Source organism: Lithobates pipiens, unplaced genomic scaffold (genome assembly GCF_037356315.1).
Source record: "Lithobates pipiens isolate NorthernLeopardFrog02 unplaced genomic scaffold, aLitPip1_a1.2 Scaffold_19, whole genome shotgun sequence".
In the NCBI taxonomy this organism is placed as follows: domain Eukaryota; kingdom Metazoa; phylum Chordata; class Amphibia; order Anura; family Ranidae; genus Lithobates; species Lithobates pipiens.
The window spans coordinates 112,499,506-112,512,515 of NW_027507764.1; the positions used below are offsets into that span (position 1 = coordinate 112,499,506).

Consider the following 13,010-nt stretch of genomic DNA (forward strand, 5'->3'; position numbering starts at 1 on the left):
CATTTCAAAAGTGCGGCGGACTGGCACACACACGGCCGGATTGTCCGCCGAAATGCGAGTCCGGCGGACAGATTGGAGTGCAAAAATACTTTCTTAGTCCGCCGGATTTTTGGGTAAAAAAAAGTCCACCGGAGCCCACGCGGCAGGATTGTTTTCCACCGGATTGTTTGATCGTGTATACGAGGCATAACTCTAGTTTTTCAGGATATGGTAATGGCAAACTTCATGTCATTGAAGGAAGTATGAATGGAAAAATGTACCAAGACATTCCTGATAAAAATCTGCTGCCATCTAACAGGATGATGATGAAACGAGGGTGGACATTTCAGCAAGATAATGGTCCCAAACACAAAGCCAAGGAAACTCTTAATTGGTTTCAAAGAGAGAAAATAAAGCTGCTAGAATGGCCCAGCCAATCGCCTGACTTGAATCCAATAGAAAATCTATAGAAAGAACTAAAGATCAGCGTTCATAGAAGAGGCCCACCGAACATTCAAGATTTGAAGACTGTGTGTACGAATGGGCCAAAATCACACCTGAGTGATGACTAGTTTCTTCATGCAAGAGGTGTCTTTAAGCTGTCATTACCAACAAAAGGATTTTGTCTGAAGTATTAAACAAATCTCAGCGTGTTCAATATTTTTATTTTTTTCCCTTTGTCATTCCATTTTATTACACAACTTCTTTTCTGAACCTATTTGTTTTGGTGTTTTTGTATATATGGATTGTGTGTGTTACCAACCTGTCAAGGCTTCCTGTCTATATCACCTTTAGAAAATTATTTACCTATAAAATTGGTGACGTGTTCAATACTTGGTTTACCCGCTGTATATTGCAGCTTACCAATCATTAGATGTGGTTGCTGCCATAAGTTTTCGGTTTTAGGCTTTTTCCCTTTTTGTTTTCACCTGTTGATGTGGCCAATAACACACCTCCTGTAGAGTGTCCCCATTCAGGATGAAGGAGCACAGGGCCACCTTTAGACAGCAGCATTGTCATTCTGAGGGAGGGGAGTGTAAGGAGGATTAGCAGATTTACATACACTAACAAATTTAGGCCAATCTCCAACGTGCACTGCAATTACAGCAACTTTTTTCTTTTTTTTGTGTGGGATGAACGTTTTACATACTTTACGTAAAAGCTGATCATTGTCAACACCTCTGTCAGTGGTAAATGGTTTGTCTTAACGGGTACATTTGTAGAACAGCTTGTTCTGTTAACCACTTCAGCCCTGGAAGATTTGGTAGCTCAATGACCGGAGGACTTTTTACAATTTGGCACTGCTTTAACTGGTAATTGCGTGGTCATGCAATGTTGTACCCAAACAAAATTTGCGTCTTTTTTTTTTTTTTTTTTTTTTTTCCCCCACAAATAAAGCTTTTGATGGTATTTGCCTCTGCAATTTTTATTTTTGCAATATAAACGGAAAAAGACCAAAAAATTTGAAGAAAAATTATATTTTTTACTTTTTGTTTATGTAAAAAAAAAGTAATAAACTCCAATTTTAGTCATACATTTAGGCCAATATGTATTTTGCCCCATGTCTTTGGTTAAAAAAATAAAATAAAAAAAAAAGTAAGCTTATAGTTTGCGCAAAACTTATAGCATCTACAAACTAGGGTACATTTTCTGGAATTTTACACAGCTTTTAGTTTTGACTGCCTATCTTTTTTTCTTGAGGTTCTAAAATGACAGGGCAGTACAACCCCCCCAATGACATTTTGGAAAGTAGACACCCCAAGGAAATTGCTGAGATGCATGTTGAGCCCATTGAATAGTTTATTTACCTCATGTGAGACTTTTTGGGAGCCTAGCCATGTACAGGACCCCGAAAACCAATCGCCACCTTCATGATTTCTAAGGGTGTAAATTTTTGATTTCACTCCTCACTACTGATCAGTTTTGAAGGCCGTAAAATGCTAAGATGGCACAAAAAAACCCAAATGACCCCATTTGGGAAAGTAGACACCCCAAGCTATCTGCTGAGAGGCATGTTGAGCATTTTGCAGATCTCAATTTTTGTCACAAAGTTTTGAAAAAAGAAAAAAAATTATGTTTATTTTCTTTCTTCATTTTCAGAAATAAATTAGATCTGCAAAATACCCACCATGCCTCTTAGCAAATACCTTGGCATGTCTACGTTCCAAAAAGGGGTCATATTGGGGGGGGGGGGGTTTGAACTGTCCTGGCATTTTATGCATTTAGAAACTTATGTCACACATCACTCTTGTAACCACTTGAAGACAGACCTTTCTGACACTCTGTTTTACACGGAAAAAATATTTATTTTTGGCTAGAAAATTACTTTGAACCCCCAAACATAATAAAAAAAATTATATATAATATTTTATGCCCAGCAGGGACAAACTACATACAATTTTAAAAGCCTTTACAGGTTACCATTTTATATGTACAGAGGAGGTCTACTGCTAAAATTACTGGCCTTGGTCTGACCTTTTGCAGTGATGCCTCACATGCATGGTTTACATATGACACCAGACCGACACTTGCGTTCGCCTTTGCACGTGGGCACGGGTGGACAGAGGTGCTTATATTTTTAAACTGTTCCTTTTTTCATTTTTTTTTTTTTTTGTTATCTCAGGTGAATGTAAATATCCCCGATGCTAGCAATAGCTAGTGACAGGTACTTTAAAAAAAAAAAAATAATAAATAAATTAGACCCTAGATCTCTCCTCTGCCCTCAAAGCATCAAGATTGATGTGATAAAATGCTTTACCACTTTCCCAATAGCGCTGACTATGTCCGGCGAAAGGTCATGAAATGCTCGGAGCTTCCAGTTTCTTAGGCTATAGAGATGATTGGAGCCATTCTGGTCTCTGATCAGCTCTATTGTCAGCTGGCTGAACCACCGGCTGCATTCTCTGGTTCCCTGTTGGGACAGGAGAGCCTGAGAAAACCATGGAAGACGGGGTTGGGGGTGTTCCACTGCTTATAAAAGCAGTCTAGAGGCTAATGAGCTGCTAGGATTGCTTTTATTTGAAAGCTGACCGCTGGCTGGAAAGAATGATACCTAAACCTGCAGGCATCATTCTGGTATAACCACTCTTATGTCCAGCAACATTCCAGTACGTTGCTGGTCCTTTTTTTTTTTTTATTTTTTTTTTTTTTTCATGCAGCCTGTGGGCTGAACGGAAAAAAAGATTGATCGGTGGGTATCATCCACCCAGTTCTAATGATATGGGCATACATGCACCATTTTTTTTTCTTTAACTGTAGTGGTGAAATCGCCACCGACAGCGCTGGAGTCGCATCTTTATGTATCGTGGGAGCAACCGTTGTTGCTGTCAAGATAAACTTGTGCTGCTGCTGAATGGCATACCTGCTAAGCAAATGATGGTTAACAATAAAACAAACATTACAGTATAACATACCATACCTGCAAAGCAAATACAGTAAAACATAGTAAAATTAAAACGGAGAGAGGACGATGGCTATAGAACAATAGTGAGCGAACAGTACAGCAAACTGTTAGTGTGCCTAGGACTGTGTAGTGCTGTACCCTACGCTAAAACTCCACTAGAGTGTGGTAGCATTTGAAACCTTCACCAATGCAGAGACCAGATTGGTCAGGAAAGGAGGGACAATAAAAGCAGGTGTCACGTCTAAATCCGCGTTTACTGCAGACACGACATCTTTTTTGGGGGTTTCTTTGGGTAGAGGTACCAGGGAGGACATAAGGAAATGCCTCTCATGCAACCGGCTCACTGCATTTGGATTGGAAAGTTGGACAAGAGCACCGTCTGGAAACGGCTCTTCCTGGAATGTACGGGACAAGCTCTTCCTGGAATTTAAGGAAGGATCCAGTCCGTCCTGAAGCTTTTGTATAGCACAAAAGCATTCAGCAAAGCCAATTGAAATAAATAAACAGACACTTTTTTTGTACCAGCGACTGGCCTTATGGGCAATTGTTGGAAAACAGGAAGTGTCAAATGCATACATGTTTGGAAGCAAATATGATTATTCTATATCGATATAAAGTTACAATCCTTCTAAAAAGTAAGGGGCAGGGAACACTGCCCAGCAGCACATAATCCTGGAGAGATTGTTGTAAAGCCCGCTGCAAAGCAAGTATTATATAAAATGTGAGGATGTTAAAACAGACTACAACTGCCCTCTGAAATGTGCAGTGTTACATTTTTGTAACATTCACACGCTGATATTCATATCTTGCTAATTATAATCACAAATGTATCTATGAATTTCCCTTTTAGACATTAATGAACCCCAAGTGAAGTAAACGTTGCCATCTTTGGTCTGGAAACCACATTTGCATTTGTAATAATATTCACTGAACAGACCGAGTGATGCTTTTAGTAACTGTCTTTTTTTTAATGGTTTATTTTACAGATTGTGCAGATGCTAAAAGCAGGAAGAGCAAAGGAAGTGTCATATAATGCTCTAGCTACACACATAATTGCAGAAGATGGAGACAATCCTGAGGTTGGAGAAGCCAGAGAAGTATTTGATCTCCCTATTGTAAAGGTATGTTATATGAAGTAACTTTGGAGTTCATTAGATCTTTTGTAAAAATAAACACTGGGTCTGATCATTTGTCACCTGGATGATAAACAATCATTTAGTTTCTTATAAACCATTCAGAGGAGACTTTATCAAAATGGTAGCAGACAGAATCTGAAGGAGCTGTGCATAGCAACCAGTAAGCTTCCATCTTTCATTTTTAAAGCTTAATGTAGTTCTAAAGGCTCAAGGTTTTTTCCCTAATGCATTAAGGTAAAATACCTTCTGGGTGCACCCCACCTTATACTTGAGCCCCATTTTGATTCAGCGATTTGCAGTAGAGCAGCGGCTCTCCGGGGTCTCTCCTCATTGGATCCTGCTGCTGTCAATTGCATCCAGAGAGCCAATGAGGAGAGAACAGTGCAGGGCCAAGACACGCTTTGTGTGTGAATGGGGACACCACGTTGGGCTTGGGAGTGCACTAATAGCTTGCTATTGTGAGTGCTCGGAATGGGGGAAGGAGCCAGCAGTCAGCAGGGGACCCAAAAAGAGGAGGTTTGGGGCTGCTCTGTACAAAACCATTGCACAGTGCAGGTATGTGTGTGGTTTTTAATCTTTCCATTCAGAATTACTTTAACTGGACAACTCTGTGTGAAAGGAAAGGGGCAGGAGAAGAGCAGTACACACTGTGAGGGGCATTCTGTACAGACCGGCTCCCTCGCTTGCTGACACTGACTGACTGTCACTGTCAGCTTTTAAATGTAAATTTAAATTTTCGGCTCTTTTTCTTCTATACTTGATAGTGCCAGGAAGGAGCTGTGTTAAACAAAAGGGCGGGCCCATCATTGACCTCACCCGGTGACTCTGTCCCTTCGTTTAATTTAGTGGCGGGACCGATTGACAGCTCCTTCCTGGCACTACGAAATATAGAAGAAAAAGAGCCAACAATTAAGCTGACAGTGACAGTCAGCGCTGACAAGTGAGGGAGCCTGTCTGTGCAGACTGCTCCCTCACTGTGTATACTGCTCTTCTTCTGTCTTTCTCTGCCCCATTTTTGATTTTTTTTTTTTTTTTTTTTTTTCCTATGTTTAGCAAAAAAGCACTGGACCACAGTGCTGTGGAGGAGGCAGGAGAGGCTGGCTCATTCTCCCAGTGGCTCATTGAGAGGCTTGGCCAGCTGCTGGTCCAGGCATTTGAGTGGATCTCATCATTAATGTCGGGATCTCTCTTGAACCTGGACAGGGTGAATGACGTCAGCTGACAGCTGGCTTTAGGCTGCTGTTGGCTGTATAAGGGCCCTGCTGGGCTGCTTGGCCTTATTTTCCTTTTTATACGTCACAGGCTGTTCGGGCTCTAAATTCTAAAAAACTAAAAATGCAGCGCTATATAGTGTGAAATACTAGTGACAATAAACACCAGACAAATATAAAAAAAAAAATATTGTGATAAATAATCTGTGAGAATAAACTCACTAAAGGCAGTGAGCCAAAACAATATTAGTGAAACAAATATTAATATTAAGCAAATATTAAATAAAAAATTTCATAATATTAAATTAAGAAAAACGGTCTGTGCAGTTCCTAATCGCAGAGAATGGGAAAATGCTATGCACATGAAAAAAATCCCATGAGAGATCAAGACTCTACAACACCAATAAATCAGTCCTTCATGTAACACCATCCAATTCTTATAAGGGGGACTTCAAATATATGCGGTGGTGTGGAAATGTTGTTGATACTTGATGTCCAAATTCCACCAGCAACAAACGTATAAGAAGATGGCAGGTGCACTTATCCTGGAAAAATAATGGGTACACTTACCCTAAATTGTGGACCCACACACCGTGATGGTGGGTCAATCGTGCATTAAAGTGAATCCACCGCAAATGGTCCTCCAGAAGGAATAATCGAACTCCCGGCTCTCGATCGAGATATCTGATGCAGGTTGTCTGTGTGTCGAACTCCCCGAAAGTGCAATCGTGAAGGTAGGCACAATAAGAAAAAATAGAAAAAAAGGGCCTCCACATAGAGTAGGTCACTCCAGTACAACAAAATCTATTTAAAAATGTATATTAAAAAAAAACATAATTCATGAAGGTACAAGCCATCAGGTGAAATTATGCATAGGCAGAGTAATCGATAAAAAGCGTGGTATGTTTGGCGGACAGGCTACATACCCAACATGTTTCGCACCATAGTGCATCAACTGGGGCATAAACCTGCTGTCAAGACTAGATTTAACTTGCTGCATTTAAAACCTTGGTAGAACGGTCGTGCTGCCCCCAACAGTGCCTCCTTCCTCGCTCACCTTTTCTGCCCATTCCCAACGGTCAAAATAGCTGTGGAGAGTGATGTCACCATCCAGCCTCTTCACCTTGCCCATTCGGGGAATGCTTTGCATTCACTAAAAAAAATGCAAAGCGTTCTCTGAATGGCACTGTGTGACTGTATATCCAATTGCTCCATAAAATTTGGAACAATTGGTTATACAGTGAGGGGGAAAAAAAGTATTTGATCCCCTGCTGATTTTGTTGGTTTGCCCACTGACAAAGAAATGATCAGCCTATAATTTTTTGGTAGGTTTATCTTAACAGTGAGAGACAGAATAACAACAAAAATATCCAGCAAAAACGTGTTTCAAAAGAGCTATAAATTGATTTGCATTTTAATGAGTGAAATAGGTATTTGATCCCCTATCAATCTGCAAAATTTCTAGTTCCCAGGTGTCTTCTAAACGGGTAATGAGCTGAGATTAGGAGCACTCTTACAGGAAATGCTCCTAATCTCAGCTTGTTGCCTGTGTAACAGACACCTGTCCACATAAGCAACCAGTCAGATTCCAATCTCTCCACCATGGACATGATCAAAGAGCTGTCCAAGGATGTCCGGGACAAGATTGTAGACCTACACAAGGCTGAAGGACTGAAATCGTGCAGTGCCTGCAAGGTCCCCCTGCTCAAGAAAGCACATGTACAGGCCTAAAGTTTGCTAATGAACATCTGAATGATTCAGAGGAGAACTGGATGAAAGTGTTGTGGTCAGAGAAGGCCAAAATCGAACTCTTTGGCATAAACTCAACTTGCCGTTTTTTGAAAGGAGGAATGCTGCCTATAACCCCTAGAACACCATCCACATTGTCAAACATAGAGGTGGAAACATTATGCTTTGGTGTGTGTTTTTATACTAAGGGGACAGGACAACTTAACCGCATTAAAGGATCGATGGATGGGGCCATATGCCGTCAAATCTTGGGTGAGAACCTCCATCCCTCTGCCAGGGCATTGAAAATGGGTCGTGAATTGGTATTCCAATATGACAATGACCCAAAACACATGATCAAGGCAACAAAGGAGTGGCTCAAGAAGAAGCAAATTCAGGTCCTGGAGTGGCCTAGCCAGTCTCCAGACCTTAATCCCATAGAAAATATTTGGAGGGAGCTGAAGGTTCGAGTTACTAATTAACAGCCTTGAAACCTTAATGACTTGGAGAGGATCTGCAGAGAGGAGTGGGACAAAAATCCCTCCTGAGACGTGTCCAAACCTGGTGGCCAACTACAAGAAACGTCTCACCTCTGTGATTGCTAACAAGGGTTTTGCCACTAAGTACTAAGTCATGTTTTGCGAAGGAGTCGAATACTTATTTCACAGATTAAAATGCAAATCAATTTATAACTTTTTTTGGAATGTGTTTTTCTAGATATTTTTGTTCTGTCTCTCACTGTTAAACCTACTATTAAAATTCTAGACTAATCAGTTCTTTTGTCGGAGGGCAAACACAAAATAAGCAGGGGATCAAATACTGTTTTTGCAGTGCAAAGTGGATTTGCCTTTAGTAAATCAACCTCATAGTGTTGGACCTGTGTGATAAATCAATGTAATAACATTTTTGCCTTGAATTTATTAAATTGGAGTTTAAGGCGGCAAATAAAAGCAGTCAAGCAGTTGTGCTAAAGTCAGTTTTCTCAGTGCTTAACTCCATTCTGTTTGATGGGAAAGGTAGATTTTATGTAGTTCTAGTTGATGTTAATCACCCACAGGGGTATTCAGGGGCCATTTAATTCTTTATTTGTGCCAAGTGTGAATTTTAGTGATCCACTTTTAAACACAGAGCTACTGCTCTGCACCTAATGTGCTTGTGTGGTGAGATGCAATTCTAAATGAAAGGCACCATGAGAGTTGAGTGTTGCAGTAACATCCATTACTGAAACAGGTAGGTGCGAAGCCAGCCTTAATTCTCACATTGGCGACATGTGTGTTTCTTTAATGATGTGTTTTCTGTGTGTACTGTACATTTTTACTTGCTCTTCTATTTTGGTTTATAACGTTCAATGCTGCAGTATAGATTTCCACTGCTTTTAATGAACTTTGTATTCTGAATTCTGCTGAAAATCTAATTTAAACATTTTTTTTTTTGTTCTTTTTCACAGCCCTCCTGGGTCATATTATCCGTTCGATGTGGAGTTCGTCTTCCGTATCCTTGAAATTGCTGTTCTCCAATTTTATATAGTTTTTGTTTTCCTCTCCTTACTTTTAATCTAGTATTTCCTTTCAGTGCTCACAAATGTTTGACATGTAGGCTGCATTACAAGGTGCTTAAAAGTATAATATACTTGTTAAGATTGTTTAACTGTACATACTGCTTTTCAATATATTGTAAAAGGAAAAACAGTTTCCTGTGTCACCCAGTCAGGTGCTTGCTCTACTTCTTCTAAACTGAGAAAATAAAACTGGAATGTAATTAGTTGCTGAGGCATTTTCTGTATTTTTTTTTTTTTTTTTTTGTACATGTGATGTTTATATTAGGCTTGCAGTTAGTGTTACTAAACCCAGGACCCTGCACTCACTATATCTGGTCTCCCACAATACACAGAACATGGAAATGCACTGGTATTTTAGTAAATATAAACCGCTAAATACCTTTTTCTCATCAGCAGTATATAGCAGTCTGGTGACTTCTATGAATGCCTATTAAAGCTTGTAGGAGGAGTTTTCATTCTCTTCTGACTGTCCTATGAGGCTGCATGACCCCTGCCCATCTGTCTTAACAGTGCTGATTGGCCCTCTGCTGATCACATGCACTCTACTAAGAAAAGAAAAAAACGAATTGCAATACACATCAAACTGAGCATGTGCAAAGCGAGTAAGGATTAACCCCTTAGGTTCCACAGTGAGTATAACAAGCATGCCTTACTGAAAATACAGACTGATTTTACAGTTGCGGGTTTAGTACCATTTAATAAAACAAATGAAAAACGTGCTTAATAAGGTGAATACTGTATTAGTCTGGTTGTGTGACCAGATCCAAGGATGAGGTCACATAATCTTTGCCAAAAGACTTTGCAGAACTGGTGTTGAGAAACTGTTATAGCATACCGTGGCTATTTAGTCATGTTGTCTGTATTGATTCTGAACAATCATTACTTTAGTCCCAGTCAGTGTTTTGTCAATGAAAAAACATTTTAGTCAGTGGCATCTTTGCAGTGACTAAAACGAAAAGTACACCACATTTTCGTGATGGAAATCGATTCCGTTTTCGTTAACAAACTAAAATGTGAGACAGAGACTTTTGCACTCGCCATTTCCGGTTTCCACGGAGCTCCGCCTGCTTCCTCTGGCTGGAGCCCAGCCTTTGTAGATAGGAGGCTGTCCGAGCAGATGGTTAAAGAGGGATTCCACCAAAAAAAAAAATATTAAAAGCCAGCAGCTATAAATACTACAGCTGCTGACTTTTAATAAATGGACACTCATCTGTCCCGGGTTCCAGCGATGCCGAGGCCGATCGATCGCTCGGCTCTCGGCTGCTGCCGCCACCATTCTAGGTGAGGGAATCAGGAAGTGAAGCGAATCGGCTTCACTTCCCGGTTCCCTACTGCGCATGCGCGAGCCGCGCCGCGCAATAGGAAATCTCCGCTCTGTCACTGGGACCCGTGTGTGTCCCAGCAGACAGCGCGGCAGGGCAGGAAATGGCGTAGACTCCCACGGGAGTCTATGCCCGGAAGTGGGTGAAAATACCTGTCTTTGACAAGTATCTCCACCCCCCTCCCCCCTGAAAGGTGTCAATTGTGACACCGGAGGGGGGAGGGATCCGATCAGCGGAGGTTCCACTTTAGGGTGGAATCCCGCTTTAAACCATCAATGGCTGTTATCTGCAGCCTAAAGGGGAATGTTCTATTAGAATGGTGGGGGTTTGGCTGTGTAGTTGGCCCTCTCACACACTTCCTCTGTAGATACATGCCTGCAGGGCTGATTGAATCTCTACTAGTCTAGTGAGGCAAGGGCTGTGTGTCATGGAAGACAGAGTGCTCTGATCACACTGATCTTCTTACAAGGACTGTGGGCTCTCTGCTGTCTGACACACTCACACTGCATACTGCTATATAGAGAGAGGCCCTCTTTGTCAATTAGGCTTTGCAGCTTCTCCATTACAGGAGAACAGCACGCTGTCTGTCTGATCTGTGCAGGAGTAATCCTTTTGCTGCCAGCTCGTTTTTGCACCCATGCTTAAAAAAAGAAAAAATCAATTTAGGCCTGAAAAAAACAAACATATTTTCTGAAAGCGGACAAGTTATTGCAGACATGCTAGTGCAGCTTGCCAAGTATTGCTGACAACCTGTGGCTCGTGGGAAACGTAATGCTAGTGCAAGCTTCAGGTTTTTTAGATTGTTATGGTGAAGTGTGGGCTGACTGGTTTCTGGTGGCAGCCTGATAACTTTTCCCTTTCCAGGTGGGGACAAAAAACAAACAAAAAAAGCCTAGACATGTGCTTTTGCTTTTCCTAAATGTGGTAGTGCCATACTTTTTTGTTATCGACAGTAGTCTGTATACGGCTTAGTTATGCATAAGGTAACGTTTTGCATGTCTTGTTGAAATAATAAAATATTTATACCCTATTTAAAGCTTTCCTTAACAAGAAATTCTCAGAGAAAATGGATTTTCTCCAGAGTCTGATCAAATATTTTTTGGTGTGACTGCTTGCCTTTCACAAGTATGTTTCAAAACAAGTGACTTTATATGATGCATGTACCAGAAAGCGTGCAAATAAATATAGAATGTGGGAGTTAATCCAGTCAAGGTCACACTTTTTTTTATTTTTTTTAAATCGCCTGTTCACACAAGCGTTAAGCCACCCAACTGCCTACTTTTTTTTTTTTTTTTTTTTCACCTGTTGTTCACGCAAGCGTTAAGCCACCCAACTGCCTATTTTTTATTAATTTTTTTACTGCTTCTAGATTGCCAATCAAAGCTACTTAGTTTTTAAAGCAGGAACCAGAAGGAGGTGTACACGCAGCAGCCTTGGCATTGCCTTAATTTGTAGCAAGGCAAAAATAAAGCTACCTGCAGATATATGCAGCCGCCTCTGTTCACTTCCATTGAAACACACTGTAAATGTTCCTGACAAGTTAGAGGTGCTGTTGCAAAGTGTCAAAAGTTTAAACATTTTAGCATTGTTAAAATATATATATATATATATATATATATATATATATATATATATATATATATATATATATATATATATATATATATATATATATATATACATACATACATACATACATACATACATACATACATACATACATACATACATACATACATACACATATATATATACATATACACATATACATCTCACGAGGTGCTTGATGAACACTTTTACAACATGTCTGAAATTCTTATGAATGAACTTTGCCTTAAAATATAACTAAAAACAAAACTTTTGAATAGAGTGGAGAAGGATTAGAATACTTGTAAGGTTTTATTGCTGTCTGTACCTCCTTTAGGGAGATTTGACCTCTCTGTCCTGATTGCCATTCTCATTGAAGTGAAAGTAAAAGAAAATCTCACATTTTTGGTTGTCCCCAGTAATAAAGGGGAAATCTTCCAATGGGGGCACTAGTTCTGGTGACATAAGGGTTCACAATTCCCTTTTAATTTGCAGGGATTTCCTCTCACTTCCTGTTTGGCTATGGGACATGGAGTGAAGGGAAATCTTGGTAATGAGACACAGATAGTGGGGAAAAAAAATAAAAATAAATCTTACAGGGGTTATAACCCTGCCTTTATACAAAAAGTTATGTCTATACGAAGTTGGTCTAAAAATTTTGGTGACTGATATCAGAATACAAACAAATTGCCTTTATTTACCTTTTTTTAAAAAAAAATCGCCATCCTGCACAACACACTTTTGGCAATGTTCATAAAGCTTCTGGAAACTGTCCGAAAAGGCCTCTTTAGGAATTGATCACAGAACCATTGTCGTACATTCTTGGATTGCTGCCCTGTCCGAAAAATGTGCGCCTTTCATGACGCTCTTCAGGTGGGGAAACAGAAGTATGGAAGACAGTGAACCTGTTCTATGTATTGCTTCTTGGATTCTGGATCAAACTGGTAGCGCCAAGTCTTATCCCCCTTGAAGATGGTTTGCAGAAAGGAGGGATTCTGGACACGCATGATGAAAACTCCAGAGGTTTCCATCCATTTTGCTTTCTGTTAGTCTGTAAGTTTGTGTGCACAAACTGGGGACAGATCT

At 40.2% G+C, this 13,010-nt stretch overlaps 1 protein-coding gene across 1 annotated transcript in view; it reads left to right on the forward strand.

The window, feature by feature from the left end:
• PAXIP1 (PAX interacting protein 1) overlaps window positions 1-13,010 on the forward strand; it is a 63,398-nt gene that overhangs the window by 7,123 nt on the left and 43,265 nt on the right. Inside the window, exons 2-4 of the mRNA XM_077491163.1 lie at window positions 4,369-4,503; window positions 8,905-8,948; window positions 11,399-11,462. Of these exons, the coding sequence (XP_077347289.1) occupies window positions 4,369-4,503; window positions 8,905-8,948; window positions 11,399-11,462 (243 nt within the window). The remainder of the gene's footprint in view (window positions 1-4,368; window positions 4,504-8,904; window positions 8,949-11,398; window positions 11,463-13,010) is intronic.